Here is a 19,760-nt window from a genome sequence, read left to right on the forward strand (position 1 = left end):
CTCAACAGTACTAAAAAGTCAGTCGGTCTTGCCCCATTCTCACCACCTGTTCAACTAGCACCTGCTAACATACCTTACACCACGCACAGCTTTCGACTACAGATATCCAGTGCCCTGATGCCAACAATACGTGCTCGTCACCGGATCAATGCTCATAAACATAGTCATATATCTAGGAAATGTTAGGCCTCCATCCTGCATAAGAGTACGAAACGAAGCTAACCCAGCCAGTCTCCCGTAAACCCGCGTATTCCACGGAGCTATTTTTACCATAATCACCTATCGACCCACACCCGCCGCCATTTGATCCCGCCATGTGCCGCGACCTGGTAACCTACCTACTCCGTCACCTGCCAGTCGATTGGCGTGAAGCCCCGCAGGCATCGCGCCAGTGTCCCCTTCATGCATTGAAGCGAAGCGTCGACACTGTCAGCATGGCTGCCGCCGCCGCCGCCGTCCAGCTGCCATTCCATGGACTCGTCGCCCTCACCCTCATCCCCGAGCCCCGTGCCTTCCGGCATTGGCGGCAACCCCAGCCCCATGTACGAGTCCCCGAAGCGCCCTGACAGCGTCCGCTCCATCAGCAGCACCGCCAGCACACAGTCAGGCGACTCCAGCACCTGCCGTGAAGGATGTAAACAGAAGGGAGCCACGTACGGCGGGAGCCACGTACGGCGGAGGATCGGAGGGGGAAAGGGAAATCCTTGCAGCACTTTATGGGAACTCAGCCACGGCCCCAATCGCTGTATGGGGATTTTGCTGGGGCCCGCACGAGGATGCCTTGCTGCCAGGGTGGTTGCTCTCTTACAGCCTCTTTACAACCACTGGTTGGCTGGCTGCTCTCATGCTTCCCCTTCCCTGCCTAAATTTCCGTGCGGTCCTCCGCATCTTCAACTCGCCAGCCCCTGCAGCAATGGCATGAAGGCCGTGTTTCCCAACCACCCCACCCATCCACCCCACCCAACCACCCCACCCATCCACCCCACCCAACCACCCCACCCCGCCATCATCACCCAGTCTCCCGCAGCCCCGCTACCTACCTACCTACCTACCTACCTACCTACCTACCTACCTTCCTACCTTCCTACCTTCCTACCTTCCTACCTTCCTACCTTCCTACCTTCCTACCTTCCTACCTTCCTACCTTCCTACCTTCCTACCTTCCTACCTTCCTACCTTCCTACCTTCCTACCTTCCTACCCTCCTACCCTCCTACCCTCCTACCCTCCTACCTTCCTACCTTCCTACCTTCCTACCTTCCTACCTTCCTACCTTCCTACCTTCCTACCTTCCTACCTTCCTACCTTCCTACCTTCCTACCTACCTACCTACCTACCTACCTACCTACCTACCTACCTACCTACCTACCTACCTACCTACCTACCTACCTACCTGACACCGCAGGTGTAGTCGGGCTGAGGCCGTAGCCAGCTTCACCAGGCTTCGGAGCACCTCGGACTGCGTCACCTGGAGGAGCACGAGAGACACGTGTGTATGTATGTGTATGGTGGGGAGGGCGCCAGCGACAGCAGCGGCAGCGGCAGGCGTTAACTGGGCCCCGCTTAGGGCCCCCTGAATCGCCGGCAATCATGCGATCAGCCTTGGTGGAAAACCCCCCTCACGCGGGGGGGATTCCGCAGCCCGCGGCGCCCCCGACCTTCGATTGTATGTGCCCTCGGCCACCTGGCCAGCATGATGGTGGCGCTGCATGGCCGCCACGGCGATGCCATAGCAGCAGACGAGGGACACTAACCCACGGCCCGAGCACGTTCCGGCCGAGCCGCACACACATCCAACTCCCAAACCATGCAGTCGTCCATTAACACGTACCTGCACTCCCGACTGTCGTACTGCCACGTAGTATCTCATCAGCAGCTCCAAGGCCGCGTCACTCAGCTGCGGACTCGGGGACATCAGCGCCGCGGCCGCCACGTGGGACCGCAACGCATCGCGCATGTACACCTCGTCCAGGCCTGATATGCAAGAGGCGACGTGCAAGCCGTACGGCAAAGCAGAAAGCGGAAAGGGTTGCAGCGGTTGGTACGGCATCGTACGGAGGGTGTGGTGAGTTATGTGCTTGCTGCGTTGCTATCTGTTCCAGACGTGAAGGATCAGGGTCCTTGCTGCGTTGCTATCCGAACGTTAAGAAGGGTCAGGGTTAGACCCACCATCTGCGGCAGCTGCAGCTCCTTCGCCGAGTGAACCTGCATCTAAAGCAAATGTCGCCGCCACGTCATCATTCGGCGGCAGCTCCAAGACCACATCGAATCTGCTCTCGTCCAAACCGGACCAACCGCCGCGGCAACTGCCGGGGACTGGACCGAAACCGCCGCCGTAAGCACCGCGGCCGCCGCGGCGCCCCCGGCTGCCGTACATGCTACTGGCGGCGCCGCCGCCGTCAGAGGTTGCGTGACGGCAGGCGGATGCCCATACGGTGGCGGTGACGGGTATGGATAGCTCGGGCCGGCCAGGGGCCAGGGTAACTACCGGCTTGCTGAGAGTGTCGCATAGCTGTGCCTTGTGTCTGAGGGAGCAGGCGGGAGAGGGAGGATGGAGGAAAGACGAACCACGGATGGAGGCAGCAATACGCACCGGCGGACGGACTCCCAACCAAACTTAAAAGAGGGTCGCATTCTTGCCTTGCATTCTTACATGCTGGTATGGGCCCCCCTAGGTACGCCTTCGGAGGGTAATGCAACTCCAGAAGGTGTAGCATACACACACATACAGGCGCACACACACGAACACGCCCCTCTTCCCCTACAAGGGAGGAAGAAATGCTTCGGCGGTGGTTCCCGTTGGGGTACACGGTTAGGTGTTCCTGGCCGGTGTCAGGCCCGGATCGATGTGTAACAAAGACGCACACACACACACGCTTGTGCCTATATCCGTGCCTATATTCGTTAGGTGATGGTGGGGTCACGAAGCACCCCCACAGCCTCCCAAACATAATCGCGAAAGGGGTGAACGCTCTCGCTCCGTCCATTTCTCCCTCGTCTTTCCGGCTCGCTTCCTCTATCGCCGCAGGTTGCACCCACTCCCTGCACTTCAACCTCATTTCCCAAACGCCACTCGCATCTGCACTTCCTCACCGCTGCGCATGCAACTTGCACGCCTTCACCTACTTCACCTACTTCACCTACTTCACCTACCGTCAGCCCCTACCGTCAGCCCCTCCCGGTGTCCGCTCACTCACTTGGCTGAGAGCTGCTCCGCCTCCACCACCACAATGCCGCGATTACCCACCGTCAGCAGCGCCGACCCGTGGGCCACTCCGCCCGCCAGACCCTCCACATCCGCCCGGCCAGTGCTGGCCTGCAGCCGGGCCGCCATCGGGTCGTCCAGCAGCCCCCCGGACGCGCCGCCGCCCAGTACGACGGTGTGCGGGCAGAGCAACGCCGCAGCGGCCCGCAGCAGTCGCGGCCCCAGGGGATCCGCCGGGGCCTCGCTCCCCATCAGGAGACTCAGCTGCGACCTGCCAGGTAACACGCGTGTTGCAGGGTGCGTGTGACTTGGTGACTCAGGATTAACCTAAGTGACTTAGGATTAACTGCCAACTGCCCACTTCCCACTTCCGGAGTTGGAGTTGGATTTGCATGCAAAGGGGTGTGCAACGGCATAACAGAGAAGCGGAGGAATGCGGAGTAGCAGTGTGGCCCGGGGAGAAGAGCAGCTGAAGTTAGAGCAGAAGGATGCAAGGCCTCCACCTCAATGAGGGAATCCATATTCCGGGGAGGGAGTCAGGAGGGCGTCAGAAGCAACGCAGCCAACGGATCCGGGCGTGGGCTAGTTTCGTTTCCTAGGGCGGCTAGATGACCCTTTGAGGCGACTTAGGCGACCAGAAGGTACTGGGAACTGCTCTCAACACCGCCGTCATGGGTTGACTGCGAGGCGCCGGCGGCTTCAGCCTGCCCCTTCTCCGCCACGCTCACACACACACACACACCCGCACCTGCTTGCACCGGCACTCTCATCACTCCATCTTCCTCCTCCTCCTTCTCTTACTCGTTCTTCTGGGAGCCTGTTGGAGGCGCCGCTCAGTAGGCGAGGAGGCGCCCCGGCGGCCTTCGTGAAGCCGTCTGAAGAGGCGCCCCCGGGCCCCTCCTGGACCGGCCCCCGGGGTCCCGGTACAGATACGGCACTGAGCAGCAGCGCTAACTTGACTAGCGGGTCCTCGGTTCGCTTCAACAGCTGAGTCAGCAGGTCGCACAGCAGCTGCAGCGGCTGACGGCTGCGGGATACCACCAGACCGCCGGCAGCGGCGACGCCGCCGCCACCGCCGCCGCCGCCGGCGGCACCGGGCCGAGCCCAGAGCGTTAAGGGGCTGACTTGGCTGATGGAAAGGGCCTCTAGCTCAGCTGTTGCCGCGGCGGCGGCGGCGGAGCGGAGTGGGGCGGCGGCGGCGGAGCCGGCAGCAGCCGCGGCGGAGGTGCTGCGGCCGGTAGCAGGTGGACCGAAGAGTCTTACGAGTCCCACCACTCGTACCACGTCCCCAACCTGGGGAGACATACAGACACACAAACGCAACGCAGGGCGGTCAGCGGGGCAAATGGTTGTGGATGCGAAGGGGTGTGGCAGCGTGATGTCAAGCGGCAGTACCGCTGCAAACACGCATCATGCAGTGGTCCTGATGGTAATGGCCACAGCAGCCGGGTGGGCGCCAGGAACGGCCGCACCTTGGCTATCCCCGCCAGGTCATCTTCGCAGGTGATCTTGAGGGCGGCCAGGCGCGTGAAGAAGCAGCTCCCGCCGGTGGCCCCCTCCGGGGCGGGCGAGGAGGAGGAGGAGGAGGAGGAAGGCGAGGAAGGGGAGCCCAGCGGCCCCAGCCAGAGGTCCTGGACGTCCACCATCACACTGGGGTCCGTGTGCGCAGAGTGGGGAGTGGGGAGTGGGGCGCATGGCGGGGAGGATGGGAAAGGTGCACGGTACGGACGCAAGTAGGCGGGGTTGCACGCGCAGGAATGTGTTTGTGTTGGCAAAAACGTGTGGTAAAGAGCTACCTAACGAACCAGGTAGGGAGAAGATAGGTAGGGATGCGGGGCGTTGTCGGTGGGAAACATTTCCTTAGTAACGATGCGAGGGGCCATCAGTGCTAGCGTTTCCGTCGCGCTTGTTGGAAGGATCTTCTTGATCTCCCACAACCTTCGTCACACGGAAAAACTGCCCCATCGAACAGGCGAGATGGCAGCGGGGCACACACTCCCCCTCCTAACACGGGCTGTCTTAAGGGCTGTGCAGCCACCAGGGCAGGGCACTACCGCGACCGCTACCGGTGCATGATCGTTTCCCAGGTGATGCCGTTCACTCCTTCGGCAGCCCATTCGTTCCGTCATTCCTAACCCACCGGGACAGGGGGAGACGTTGCCGTACTCACTGTTGCCGTACTCACCGTCCCGACAGATCCTCCTGGAAGTCCTCTTCCCCCCCGGGGCCCCATGTCGGAGGAAACCCCAGAATTCCCTCGCCCCAGCCCGAGCCCCCGCCACAGCTGCAACCCCCGCCCGGCGGCAATCCCCGCTCGTCCAACACCTCCACTGCCGTACCACAGCGTGGACACACCAACACGCGGCTGTACGGCCGACGGCTCAGACTGGACGCGGCTACGACTACTCCGTAACAGCAAACAGGAAAGGCGTGGCGAGATGCGGAGGCGGAGGGGGAGGGGGAGCCCATGTGCTGGGGCTTCCTGCTGCTGTTGTTGTTGTTGCCTTGGAGCGCTGGTGACCCGGATGATGATGATAATGATGATGACCCATGGTTCATGGCGGAGAGGTGCGCCAGGAAGGCCATCAGCGCGTCCACTGGCTGGCAGGGCAGTGGCACCTGAGCCGGGGCAGCGGGGTCGGGGGGGGAGAGAGCGGTGCGTGATGCGTGTGGTGGGCGTGTAATATAATGTAATGTAATGTTACAGAGTGGGGGAGGCTTCTGGGCCGCTTTATCACATTGTCAGTTTTACGATTTATCACCTTATAGTACCATCCACCACTACCACACTGTATTTCGCCATAGGAACTGTAAGTCCAAGGCGACGGATCCAGCCTTCAGGGACCCCTCCTCATCCATTCACCCGAACATCCGAAGAGACGGAGGGTTCGGCAATCGCCACCAATCCAGCGTGCGAATCTGGCCCATCAACTTTGACCTCAATTCCACATCTCAGCAGCTAGCCATAATCTCGCGCTCCCGACTAATTCGGGGGTCTCCCCGGGAATCAAACCCAGGACCTTAAACCGCTAATCGCAGTAGCGTCAACCCAGACCAGGGCGTGTAGGTGCGGACTTAAGGGTTTTAGATCAGATGTAACTAGGGACATATGGACCCGGGTAGATATAAGTGACAGTCAGCTGCGATTGCTGTGGGGCAGCTAAGCAGAGCCCAAGACGGGGTTGGGCGCGTGGAGGCGACAGAGAGTCAGCAAGGCGAGGAGATGCGAACGAGTAAGGCAAGAAGGCTAGGCGAGAGGGACAAGGGAGCCAGAGGAAAGGGAGGGAAGACGAGGGAAGGAAGCCCAAAGCTAACCTGCCGATGGCGACGGGAGGGGGGGTTGGACACCGGCAATGGTGGGTGCAAGTGGTACATGTGGGTAATTACGGTGCTGCTCTGCGGCTGTGTGTATCGTATCTCCCCGCTGTTGCCAATCAGTGAGGATGTAGGAGTTTACAAACTCTCCCGCTTCATGCCGCCGCCATCCGTTTCCCCTTCTTTTCAACAGCTTAGGTCGGCAATACCGGCAATACACCACACGCATACGGACACACACACGAGCCCCACCCACCCACCCACGCACGCACGCCGCCGCACCCCACCTGGGTGGGCCGCAGCCACACGCGCGGGCAAGTGCTGGCACTGAGGCCCTCCCTGTGCAGCTCGTCCATAAGGCCCCACGAGGCGCCTTCTGTGCCCACGTGAGCAAACACAGGGATTGTGGGTGCGGCGAGCACACAACCACACGCGGAAGGGGGTAGTGAGAGGGACTGGGTTGAGAGGAGGGGAGAAAGTGCAGCCGCGCTTCAGATTGATTGATTTATTGATTGCCGGCAGTGCTGTATGTTGCAACTATAGGAAATGCTGTATGATGCTGGCGCATCACCGGGGGTGGGTGGTGGGTGGAGGTGAGCGAGGGCTGCCGCCGACGGGCGGGAGATCCATGTATAGTTCCTTCCTGGAATTGTACCGGGATCGATGACCCGACAGGTCACCCACACCCCCTCGCGCCTCAAGTGTTCATCATTCTACCACTTTGGAATTGAATGCAGGCGATTCCCCTTCGTAAACACGCACACATTACACATGCATGCGCGCGCACACGTACATGCGTGCGTGTGCGTGTATACGTAAGCATGGAGAGGCAGGCGGCAGTAGCTTGTGTGTTTCAATCCCTCTCACCGCCCTCTTTCCCTCCCCCCCCGGGACACTCACTGGGGTCCTGCATCCAGCTCGCCCCAAGGTGGGTCTCTGCGTCCATGAGATGCATCACATCTAGCTAGGGGAGCTCGGGGATGGGATGGGTCCCGGGGCGGGTGGCGGGTGGCGGGTGGAGGTTTTTTTACGGTTAGGGGACGGATGGCCGGAAGGGCAGGCAGCGACAAATAAGAGGCCAACACGACTTTTCAACTGGGTCGTATCGCTATGCTAGGTAAACCGCTAGGTAAACCGCTGAGAACCCATTATCACCATCATCACCATTATCGCCCGCGTAGGGTTGGGTTCACGTGCTAGGAAAACGAGCGCCTTCAGATTCCGGCTCAGGTTCATATTCGTGTTTTAGTCCAGCTTCGCGGCGTGGAGGGAGCCAGCGAGAACCTCAGCTTCCCTAACGAACGACCCCGGTCGGTGCTCGCGTGCCACTGCTCTTCCTTAACTGTATGGAAACGGTTTCACACCTCACCATCACGTGTGTGTGGGGGGGGGAGGGAGATCACCTGCCTGCAGCGCCACAGCGCCCTCCCGCAGTCGGGGCTGCCCTGGGGAGTCCTCCACCACGGCATCGTCCAGCACACCGCTGCTGATGAGGTAAGCCAGCATGCCGATGCTGGCATCACCACTGCCGCCGCTACCGTCGCCGCCCCCGTCCTCGGCGCTGTCACGTCCGATAGGTGACCCATGGGTCAGCCTGCCTGCGCCGCTGCTGTGCTGATGAGGAGCCGAGGACGGGTACCGCGACGAGGCCGCTGGGAGCGGCTCTGGTCGCAGTCGAGCGGTTTTTGCTGGAGGCTGCTGCTGCTGCTGCCTTTCGCTGCTTTCATGTTCGTAGTCGTCCCGATGCTGCTTCCGTGCCTTTAATCCTGATTGCTGCTGTTGCTGCTGCTGCTGCTGCTGTTGTTCCTGATGTTGTTGTTCTTGTTGTTGTTGTCCGCGGCCGATTTGAAAAAACTGGCCCTGACGACGATGCTGCTCGAGCTGCTCATGAAATGCCTGAAAGGGCAGCTGGCTTCCAAACGGGGCGTCGCTATTCCGGTTTCGTGCGCGTTGATTGTTGTTGGCTAGTCCGGAGAAGGAAGGCAGCGGTGAGCGCCTGGACTTATCGGGTTCGGGACTCAGCAGCAGGCCACCCTCAAACGGCAGATCAGATCCGCCCACATCCATGGTCAATTAATATAATTTCCCACAAAAGATCTTTGTTTTGAACATACCATTTATTAAAAGGCAGGGACCGTTGTCAAAGGAGGGAATTGGCTATTAGGTAGATGATCTTGTCGTTTCCGCGGTGCATGGCGACGATTGACTTTGCCCTACCGGGTGCGAAGTGCGGCCAGCAGAGCGACGTATGAGCGCTTGAACATGGAATCAAATCAATCAGAGCGGAACGCACTTCTTGAAAGCGGCCTGACCCTGAGGTCATTCACGATAGGGATATAGCCCTCTGGAAGAATTGTTGGGGCGTGACCGACCCCGTACCATGTGTTTATTTCCGCACCCTGCGCATCGCAGTTCGAGCTAAACCAGATGTCTTGCTGGCAAGGATGCGAATAGCACATGTCGATAGGCGGCTATTTGGGTGCTACACCCAAATGGCAAACAAGATTACCCGCAACCCAAATGGCAAACAAGGTTAGGGCCTCTTCACTCTGTTCAACCACAACTACAGCTGGTTCATTCAGATGGAACCCACGTGGCCGAAGCCTTGCAAAGGAGGCCAGAATCTTATGGGTGTGTTCTTGGGAATGGCCTTTTGGATTCGGCGAGATGAAAGTTGCTTCGCCACGCCCTTCGATTGGGGTTTTGTGTTTTCTTTACTTTGCTCGTCAACGGGGTTTCCCGGAAGGGTTGGGACTCAGCAAGGGGCTGCGATCTTTATAAAGGTGTCTCGCTAGCAACGTGACAGGCCGCGCTGGGGATTGGAGGGGGAGATAATAATGGGCGGAAATCCCCAATCCGATCATCGCTTGGGCGAAACCGTTACATCTCGGGGGTGAATGTCGCACATCCTGCGCATGAGGGTCTTGTTGCTGGAACGAAAACCTCACCCACAGCTTGTGCACCACATCTTGGGCGGAGTCGATGACAAGCCACAGGTGCGTTGACCCACATGGACAGGTGCATGGTTGATTCCTGGGCAAAACCAAACAAATGCTGAGACACGACTTCTCTTGCCAAGACCCAAGCATTGACGCGACGTGGGTTCTTTCGGTTGGTCCTTCTAGTAGGACATGTACACACAAAATGGGATTGGATATATAATCATAACGATCGACAAGCGTGGCAGCCTTCATTCGAATCAGCAGTTAGTCAGCGCTGGCCCGCTTGTCCTGGCTTGGCGGACAACTGCTGACGTCTATCGCGTCGATTAGTGCTGAGCGCCAATACTTCCTTCACAGCAGAAAAAAATGCAATTGCTTATATCCGTAATAATACAACTTTGGAGGATTGATTCCTTCGTGGCCGGGCTACTCCCCCCATGCAAGGAAATTTGCACGACACGGGATAACGTGGAAAGCCGGGCCGAGTACATAAGGCGAGGCCCTCATTCCTTTGGCTATTCGCCGAACAGGATTCTCGTGACCAGGAGTTATCATTTTCTGTCGTGATCATCGGGAGCTTTATTCCAAGCCCCAAAGGCCGGGCTGAAGTTTTTCCTCGCGGGTTCTCGGCGCGCGACACACACAAAGTGTCACGAGCGCAAATCCTAAGCTACCTGCTGCTTGGGCTTCATCAGGATTTTATAATTCCTACAATAAAAAGAAACCGTCTTTTATATTGTAAAACAAGGCCATCCTCGTCGAAATGCTGGGAGCCATAGGTTCGCCGGTCCGGTCTCATGCGACGGCCCTTCATCGCCAACCCCGCTCCGCCCCAAGCTCGCCGCTTCCGCTGACTGCTCTCCGCGCCTTCGCCAACATCAGCCCAGCCAGCGGCAGCAGCGGCCCCAGCGCCCCCGCACAAACGCCCGGCTCGCCCGCGACGCCCACGCGCAGTGCTGCTGCGCTCTCCCCAGCCGCGCGCACCTTCCAGCCCCTCCGAGATGGGGCCGCAGCCGCCAACCTCTTCCTTCCGCTGCTTCCGTTGCCACCCTTGCCTGAGGAGCAGCAGGTGGCCGATAACCACATTTTGGGTATTCTTCCGCAGCTCGCCGGCCCAATTGACAACCTGCCGCTCGGGTTGGCGGGTGGTTTGCCCTTCCCAGCCGCTGCAGCCGTGGCGGCGGCCGACCACGACATCGCAGTAGATATCAACCAAGCGCCAGATATCAACCTTATGCCTGCGCTGCCCGCTGACCCAGATGGGGAGCAGGCTGTTGCTGCTGCTGCTGCTGCTGCTGTAGCACCTGCTCCACGGCACCTGCGGCCGGATGCTGTTCCGCATATACCTCCAAACCTGCTGAACCTGCAGCCGCCGCCGCCGCCGCCGCCGCAGCAGCAGCAGCAGGCTGGCGGTCAGCTGCAGCATCAATGGCACCAATGGCAGGAGCTGCTACAGCAAGTACACCAGCAGATGCACCACATGCAGCACCAGCTGCAGCAGGCACAACAGGCGCATCAGCAGCTGCAGGAGCTTCACCAGGAGGCGCAGGACGCGCTACAGCAGGGTGCACAGAATGTGCTACAGCAGGCGGTACAGCAGGCCGTGCAGGAGCTGCAGGCAGCGGCGCCGCTTCCGCCGCCGGCGGCAGCTCCGATCGCTCCTGTAGCAGCGGCTGCGGCGCCGCCGGCGGCGGCACCCGCCGCAGAGCAGGTGCCCGAGGCGCCGCCGCAGCCGCGTGACCCGGAGACGGATTTGGAGCCCGGCGTGTGGCTCATGAAGGACGTGCCGGCGGCGGAGGGCGAGAGCGCCTCGGCTACAACAGCGGCAGCTGTAGCCGGCGGGAGCAGCAAGGCCGTGGCAAGCGTCGAGCCGAAGCTGAGCGACCCTGTCATGGTGAGGATGGCTTCCTCGCGCCAACTGAAAAGCTGCCGCCAGGGCGCTTTAGCTTCCAACTTGGGAGCTGCTTGGGATATTTCAAATGCCCGTGTTTTTTTAAGGAGCACATCGTCTGTCAATTTGCTGCATGTGATCATACTTGCTTGCGGCACGTGTAGTCGACCTTCCTTCTGGGACGCTGTTCGCGAATTTGAATCTGCTTTTGATCTGGATTGTCCTCCTTCTGGGTCGCCCAATATACACAATTACCTGAACTTTTTACCTACCTTTTTAAACTTACATACTTAAAAGTTTCGATCTAGCAGTTCTTTTATGTTGTTGCAGTATTTTATGTTGTGCTAATGCAAATCTAACCTCTGCATGGCACCCGGGAGCACGCATCCACGCAATCCCGTCTCCGGTTGTTCACCCGCCCCTATTTCGCACCTAACAAAACTGTGCCTTCCAGGTTTTCCTCCGGTCTCTCAACAGCAACCAGCGCACTCGGGTTGTATTCGCCAACGAGTCTAGTCGGAGTGTCACGGCCTTCTGGCTCAACTACGGAGGTGAGGGCGGTACATATCGCACTTCACTCCCTGGCGTGCTGTGGGATGACGCTTTGTGTTGACGCTTGCTGTGGCTGACGGCCCATTGCCGCCAATGAAAATGGCCGTTGCTGTTACAGCATGTGTACCATCTTGGCTAGCTGTTTGGCTGCGGCGTGAGAATTACAACTACTTAAAACCAGTTATTGCGCCTCACTGTCAGATTGGGGAGTTACAGCCTGATGGTGTTGGCCTCCTAGCCCCGCCAAAACGGTACTGCCCCCCGGGAGGTCGGCAGCGAGAGCGACAGCTCACCCCAGGAACCCAACGGCGGGCCCCCTATTATGGATGGGAGAGGCAGGGAGAGGGCGGTATCTAACGGCTACGGCCCGGCACAGGGACACACCGCGTCAGGATTGGACCGGTGGATATGAAGCGCATGCGTTCAAACGGACCGGTCTAGCAGCTGCTATACGGCGGCTTTACACACGGTTATTAATTACGTTGTATGCCAGTTTCTTTTCTCCTGCAGTCCTCGTCCCCGCCCCTGTTCCGGTCGTGGTTTTTGGGTGTCGCAGTAGCTTGCTGCATTGCTAGCTTATGTTATATGTTTCGTTGCTTGGGCATCCATTATTGGATCTCCTAATCAGCTAGCGTCTGTCTCCGTCGCCCATTTCACTTTCTGCCGCTCCCGGACAGGTCAGGAGGTGCCGTACGGAGCACTGCAGCCTGGCCAAGCTAAGGTGTAAGTGGCAGTGGTGTTGGATTGAAGAGCAGCGGCACTGACATATTTTTAAACTATCCGTGGCTTGATGAAGCGCAAAAGCTCCTTTGTAGCCTACATAAAACAGTCCTCGAGGAATTGCATGGCCCGTGCATGCCGTTCCTTCCTCCCGGCATCGCTCCCGCGACGAATGTCAGTTTCCACCCTTTTTGTTGCCGTACTTGCAGTTACGAGACCTATGTGTCACACCCTTGGATGTTCCGGTGCTCTACCAGCGGAGAGAGGATGGTGGTGGGCGGAAGGATGGCGCATTACGCCGAGGAGATGCTGGCCGCTGTCTCGCCCGACGGGGGACTGGGCCTAGGTCTCGGCCGCCGCGCCTCTCGCCCGCAGCCCAAGCGTGTGATCATTACGTCCCCGCCGCCACTGCAGCACACGGTGAGGCCGAAGACTGAGGTGATACACCTGGGAGCTATGCATGTACGTACGTATGCCTTTGCTGCAAGCAACATAGCGATCTATGTATATGTCTGTTGAAAAGCTAGAAACTGCCGTACAGACGGGAGCAGAGTTGCCCATCGGCAAGCAAACCCTATATATGTCAACAACTTTGTGGACATATTTATGCATGTATACCGCTGCAAGTAGGTCCGACTGGCTGGCGACACAACGGAAGGGCAGCTTGGTGACATGAGAATTCCCGTACAATGTGTAAACCTTCAGTACATAGCTGCAATCCATGGAAAGCCCACCGCTCTGTGTCGCCGTTGCTGCTCCTGCTTGCTGCTGTCCCTGCCAGTGTTAGTGAACACTACTTTGACGCCATACGCGTCCCCACGTTCACCTCCCCTTTTGTGTTCTTGCCCTTGCAGCGAGAGACCCACGCCGCATTTCCGGCGGATTACAAGGCCGCCAGTCGGGCTCTTCTCCTCACCTACCAGCGCTTGCAGCGTCCAGATCTGCAAGCAGCAGCGTTGGCTGCAGCTGAGGCACAGCGTACCATTGCCAACGTCATGTGTCGCATGTTCAGGTGCGTGCGGCTCAAGGTTTGCCATGCAGCCTGTGGGAGCTGTGCTTAGGTAGTCGGATGGCTACACACGGAAGATGTTGCCCCTGCAACCTTCCCGGCATCGTTGGATTTGGCCACACTTAGGGTCAACAGCCTTGAAACTCTGTACCGGCCGTGAAATGCGCTTGCCTAGTACCACTTGATACGAGATATGCCGTTTGTGCGTCGATGTCACTTTAGGGTTGAAGTGGAAAGCATGCCTTGGCCTAGTGTGGCATCTCAAACGGCTGCCCCGCCCGCCCGCTGCCTGCCGTCCGCCACATGTACGGCTAGGAACGCCATATGCGCTGTCGTGCTGGCAGCGCAGCCCGCAATGCAGGCCATCGGCGTGTGCGCGCCCTCCACCGGCGACTCGCCGCCAAGTGCTGCGGACGCCGCCAACATCCGCTGGCTCGACGGCGCCGCCATCGGAGACGCCGCCGCTGACGCCGCTGAGTCGGACGACGGCTCTAGCCAGGTGGATCGCACGCCCACATGCGACCGCCGCGTGACGCCGTCGTCGGCTTTGGCCTCCGCACTTCTGGCGGCGGCGGCGCCGACGGCGACGGGTTCCCGGGAGCTCCAGGCTCCTGGCCTGGTCCAGATGCGCGCTCAATCGCCTCCGAATGCGGAGGCTGCCGGCACAGGTGTCGTCGCGTCGTCGACAACACCGGATCGCGGACCTCGCCTAACCCACAAGGGGGAACAGCAATGTGTGGCTGTGAATCTGTACAACCTGCCGGCGCGCAGCGGCGGGAAATCCAAGGCGCGGGTGGAGACCGAGGCGGAGAAATCGGCCTCTCGCCTGGGGGAGCTGCTGACGGAGCTGCCTCGCGAGCTGGTGGGTAGACGTTTCTTTTGTTGTGCGGAGGGTGTGGGTGCCTGGACTTCGCGCAGACCGCTCATTTGGTAGTTTCTGGTGTGTGGTGGGACATTCTTATTTCAGGTGTCCTTCCTATCCACATGCCGCATTTCTGTCTGGACCTGCCTGGCCAAGCGCGTCCTAGTCGAACTTTCTCAATTCGCAGCAAATCAAATACATACAGTTGGCAATGTGGCTTCGTTATCCCACGAAGCTGCGGATTCTAGAATTTGCATCAAGCAAAAGAAATTAAATATCGTAGTCTCTTCTGACCTACCGCGAAAGTCATGTAAACGGCAGTTGCCCGTCCAATCCGCCTTCCTTACTGTAGTTGGAGCACATCATCCACCTGATGGCGCCCCCTGTGACTCAGCATGTGGCGCTGCACCCGCGGGGGTATCCGGATATCCGACCCGCGCTGCTGCCTTCCAACCCAGCCACCTGGCCGCCACGACCTGCCGCGGAGCAGAATGCAGTGTGAGGGGACTGAGGAGAACACGGAAACGGGTGTGGGGGGAAGTGAGAGGGGAAGGCGTGGGGGGAAGTGGGCGCGGACTTGGCGGGTGCCAAGTAGAAATTTCACGGTGTGCATAGCTCAGCAGCTCTGCTGGTCTGGATGTTGGGCCTGATGATGGTTCATGATAGCTTTCATCGAATGTGGTATATGGTTTTGTGAATGATTACTACTCGTCTGAAGCTCTGTAATTTCACAGGAAATGGCCATGAACATACTTTGTGGGTGTTTGTGGGTGGTGAGGCATGCACAGACTCGTGTTTCTCTGGCTGCTGCCGTTGCGGATCGGCAGGTGACCGGTCAACGTCACGTGTACTACCCGAGTATTAAGTCTGCCGCGCCGGATACATGGCAGAAGACACATGTGTTGTTCCGTACAGTACATGTGAAATGTGTAGAGGAGTTTCGACGATTGGTCTGTCGCTTACGTGGTGACCAATTCAGTTCAATTCTCACAGTAGCTGCAAAGTACGAGTGAGAGCTTCCAAATAAAGTGCAAGGATGGTGTTTCTGCAACCTGAAATAAGGTTTGTCACGGGATAACAAACTTCACATCTATGCGTCGAGATGTCGATCTCTTACATGAGGACATTATGGTTGCGTACGAATAGGGCGAACCTTGATGTTGTTCAGTGCTGTGTCATCCCCCCCACCACGAGCACATTGGCATAACTTTGGAAAACCCGCCCACGCTGTATATATAATGCAACGATATGCAAATCACAAGCACAGTTGTAACACTTCATACTTGCAATCCGTCCCGAATATCGTGTATCCGTGCCATGTGCGACCATGTCGACCAACCCGATCAATTGATGTTATAATCGCATCAGTCTTCTTACCTGTTAACAATCCACCACCATGACGGCAAAAAATAAATGCCTTTACACACATTACATGTGAAAAGATGTCCGAAATGAAAAGACACTGCCAACGATGAAACAAGAAGACGCCAGACGTCTGCAGGACTAACGAGACTTTGCCTTGCCCATGCATGGTTCAGACGAAGAACGGGGATCAGCTCCAAAAGGCGACCGCCGGTAATGTTCTTTAAACATAAATAGAAAGGCGACGCAAGAGAAAACCTAATCCATGCACTCTCGCCGCCGACCAACGACGCACGTTATGCTACAAGCCCAGAAGTTGCCTACGAAAACAAAAAATCAGGGGAAAGGAAAAAAGTTGGTTTGACCACATCATTACGTATGTTATGTATTTTTTATAATACGCGAGCACCGCATCCAGTAATCATTGCTGCAGCGCTTGGTGACATATGTCCGTAACCCAAAAAAAGACAGCCCTGACCCTTGCGCGACAACCATCAACGCAGTCGCCTCTCCTAAGCAAGGTAAAGGCGTAAATGGAGCGGAACATCTCCTCCACGCCCACGTCTGTCAATGGCGGGCGCGGCGGTCACCACGAGTCAGGGGTGCCGCTGCGGCACATATATGTCGAGAACGACGAGCAGCCGCCGCCACCCACCAAGACACACTCGCACGTAACCTACCACCCGTCCCTACCAAGTGTTGTGCGTGCAGGGCCCTCGTCCCTCGTAATCCCAGCCTTAATGCGTGTATAATGTACGTTCTGCACGCATGATGAACCGTACGCATTACGCACCTGTACTCGGCAGCCTCTTGCGGAAACACCTCAGCTGAGTCGGTCAGCAGGTTGGCGAACAGTAGCTGAAGTGCCTCGCATTTTCCCTTGCTGATCTGTGGCGGCCAGGGGAACCCACACAGGAGCTGTGGCTGAGGCCAATAAGGTATGGGGCTGCGCACAGCAGCAACTTTCTGTGTAAGGGGCTGCGCGTCATCATGTGCTGCTGAAGAGACAAAGGCAAATGGAAGGTAACTACTTCGGCCATGCCAGGCACACGTCGGGAGTACGTGACAGGAGGGCCGCCTTATCGGGTTGGGTCCTCTCCCGTTCAGCGGATAGGGGAGGAGGTGCAAAGGAAAATGCACAGCAGCACTGTAATTTGGATATGCACGCGCTTTTCCAGCCAAAGCGGTGGCCGCCCAACGCCATGGGGAGTGCTAACTCGCGATTATGATTTCTAGTCGGACCTTGGCGGCGTAAACTCTGGTCGATGTAGGTGCAAGGCAACTGGTTATGGCGCCCCACGACACGCCCTTCAGCTATGCGCAGGAGGCGACTGCTGGTTCCCTGCACGCTTCCGGTTGCTGCGTCCAGCGGTGCGGACGCAGGGGAATGGCGGTGATAGGGGCCCCGCCCTGAAGCATATACCTGGTTATCTCGACGGCACAACTTGAAGGTCTCGCGCAGGTACTCGTCCGGGTTTACTCCCCCATCTAGTGCCCTGCGCGCGATGTGTAGGGGCCAAGGGTTACAGCTATGTAACGGAGACCATCGTAACACAGCTGTTGACTGTGTCCAGTGTCCAGAATGTTGTAGACGATCGCGGAGGCGGGCGTTCATTAAGCATCCAGCGGCCGAGCAAGCAGCAGCAGAAGTCAATGGTTGCGTGCCATCCAGTGGCCGTCTTCCGCTGTATCCGGTCAACTTGCAGCTACGCGTGGTGTGAAGGGGAGAGAGCATGCGCAGCCTTGAGCTCACCGCACGAGCTCCTCGGGGACCTTCCGCCCTTCGAGGGTGTTCCGCTGGGTCTCCTCCCCCGGGGCCGCGTCTCCTCTCCGCTTCAACATATCTCTCGTTTCTGATAGCAGCTCTTCATATTGGACTAATCTTTGCTCCAGCAGCTCCGCGTGAGATGCATCATATGATGCTAAAGTTGCCTCGAGCTCGTGTATCTGCGCTCTTTGTAATTCAAGTTATAGATCTTATTACAAGGCATGGGATGAGCTTAACAAGCTTACTTTCCAAAGTACACGGGATAGCTGACTGGCAATTCCTGCCGCTGAAGGAGGGCCGTTGCCTGCCATTTAACCTAATCAACCAGCAATATAGAAGCGCTCTGTATACGCTAAGTTGTTACAGAACGACTTTGTGTAAGTACGTATTGCCTTGTTAGGTGCTGCCGTACTAACCGATTATGGTGCCGCATCCACGGTTATTTTCCCCGCATCTCAGCCCGAGGCAAGTCACGACTGCCGTAGGCCAGGTAGGCAACAAGGGATATCACCATGTCCTGGCGCAGCCGTGAAGAAAGCGTACCCTGCCATTGCCATATTTACGGATTTCGGATGGGTTTCCGTGCACCACCTTCCGTGCACGTGCTGAGTCACCCACGATTGAGGTTTGACGCGCACAAGCCAGCTTTGCATATCGGGAAACACCCTTGGAATGCACTCGAGCTGAGTGGCGAAACACACGGCGATACCTGGAGGCAAACGTGCGTTGCAGCTCTTGCAAATATACCGTGTCTGGCGGCAAGCAGACGTTAATCGTTAACATAACAAAGGGTTGACTGTGGAAGAGTTTCAACCGTCAACAACATAGCACCCACGTATAGTAAGTATCTCGAAAGCAGCAAAGAAACGAGAGGACCATAGCTCGAGTAGGAAATCACATGAAGCACAGCAAACCGATCCGAGTGCCGCAGCAAAAAGCACCGGGCATCGCTACATGACTGATGAACAATCATGGCTGCTAAGGCCCTGACTGGACCAAAAGACTGCTATCATGGGCACAACTCACCAAGCCCAGCAGTTCGGCTTGAATGCGGAAGGATAGCTGCCCTCAATTCACGGTTAACAAACACACAAACAACAGGAGCATGGCTTGTTAAAAAAGAGATTACATCCAAAAATACGGAAGAAAATGTCGCGCAAACAGAAAGAGAGGTACTCCACAGGCCAACATCCCCAAGAAACGCGGGGACCTCCACACGTGCCATACCCAATTGCATGTTTGTCATTCGTTAATATCTCCTGTAGTTGTCCTGAAAGAGGCAGCGAAGTTAAGCCGTTACAGCTACGCCGTAATCGAGGCCTACAAGTCACTGGCGATACAGGTCCATACCGCGACAAAGCAGCGAGCCGTGGGGCAGGCTGACAGGCCCCTACGCACCTGGAGACGTCACGCGCAATCAATTGCATGTGCTTTGCCAAGTGAAGCCTCGTTGAGGGGCACTCCGCCGGAGGCCAACCGCGGGGGTGCATGCGAGGCAACCTAACGCTCGTGCACCATGCGTGCCTCTCCTCCCAAGCCACTGTCCGCTACGGTGATATGCTCGGGTATGCAATCGGTTCTTCACAAAAGCTGAGAGAAGGAGACACAGTCCTGCTATAAGGGGACGCAGCACAAGCTCTATGTCAAGGAGCACACCATGCAACCTAGGCATGCCCGCGACAAGCTATCGGGCTTGTTGCGTTAGCATCATCCGTCACGAATTCTTCTCCGACTGCTCGGCGGCCTGCTGGTCCGTGTGCCCCGAGGAGGGAGTGGTCGCTGCCGCAGCTGAACCCTGCTGCCCTTGCCCGTGGCCCTGCACCTGCTGTTGTAGCTGCGTGTTTGCAGAGCCCGCCGTCGCACCTGCTGTCTGCGTCGGCCCCGCTGCTGCGGCCGCCGCCACTGCCGCTGCTTGCTGCTGCGCTTGCACTGCGGCAACTGCCGCTGCTTGCTGTTGTGCTTGGGCTGCGGCAACAGCCGCTGCTTGCTGCTGTTGTGCTTGGGCTGCCACCGCCGCCGCCGCTGCTTGCTGTTGTGCTTGGGCAGCCACCACCGCCGCCGCTGCTTGCTGCTGTGCTTGGGCTGCCACCGCCGCCGCCGCTGCCGCCGCACCCTGCGCAGTTGGCGGTGGCGGA

The 19,760-nt window shown here is 58.1% G+C and overlaps 3 protein-coding genes across 3 annotated transcripts; 1 reads left to right on the top strand and 2 right to left on the bottom strand.

Moving 5' to 3' along the window:
• Positions 1–338: 338 nt before the first annotated feature.
• VOLCADRAFT_86511 (uncharacterized protein) lies at positions 339–8,586 on the bottom strand (the record flags this gene model as incomplete). Its single annotated transcript, XM_002946459.1, has 11 exons — positions 339–620; positions 1,393–1,467; positions 1,831–1,973; positions 2,169–2,524; positions 3,197–3,475; positions 3,953–4,497; positions 4,677–4,854; positions 5,390–5,823; positions 6,807–6,895; positions 7,420–7,455; positions 7,923–8,586. 11 exons carry the CDS (start codon positions 8,584–8,586, stop codon positions 339–341), a joined length of 3,081 nt encoding a protein of 1,026 aa, XP_002946505.1.
• Positions 8,587–9,501: 915 nt separating this feature from the next.
• VOLCADRAFT_115903 (uncharacterized protein) lies at positions 9,502–14,997 on the top strand (the record flags this gene model as incomplete). The annotated part of the gene is made up of 8 exons (XM_002946291.1): positions 9,502–9,515; positions 10,299–11,355; positions 11,807–11,903; positions 12,582–12,625; positions 13,000–13,044; positions 13,479–13,636; positions 13,949–14,495; positions 14,890–14,997. The coding sequence occupies 8 exons, from the start codon at positions 9,502–9,504 to the stop codon at positions 14,995–14,997; spliced, it is 2,070 nt and encodes a 689-aa protein (XP_002946337.1).
• A 1,372-nt stretch (positions 14,998–16,369) lies between these two features.
• Positions 16,370–17,936, bottom strand: VOLCADRAFT_120267 (uncharacterized protein; the record flags this gene model as incomplete). Its single annotated transcript, XM_002946460.1, has 5 exons — positions 16,370–16,421; positions 16,651–16,745; positions 17,281–17,353; positions 17,611–17,804; positions 17,871–17,936. The coding sequence occupies 5 exons, from the start codon at positions 17,934–17,936 to the stop codon at positions 16,370–16,372; spliced, it is 480 nt and encodes a 159-aa protein (XP_002946506.1).
• Between the last annotated feature and the right edge of the window lie 1,824 nt (positions 17,937–19,760).

The sequence above is a fragment of the Volvox carteri genome, assembly GCF_000143455.1.
Source record: "Volvox carteri f. nagariensis unplaced genomic scaffold VOLCAscaffold_3, whole genome shotgun sequence".
Lineage (NCBI taxonomy): Eukaryota > Viridiplantae > Chlorophyta > Chlorophyceae > Chlamydomonadales > Volvocaceae > Volvox > Volvox carteri.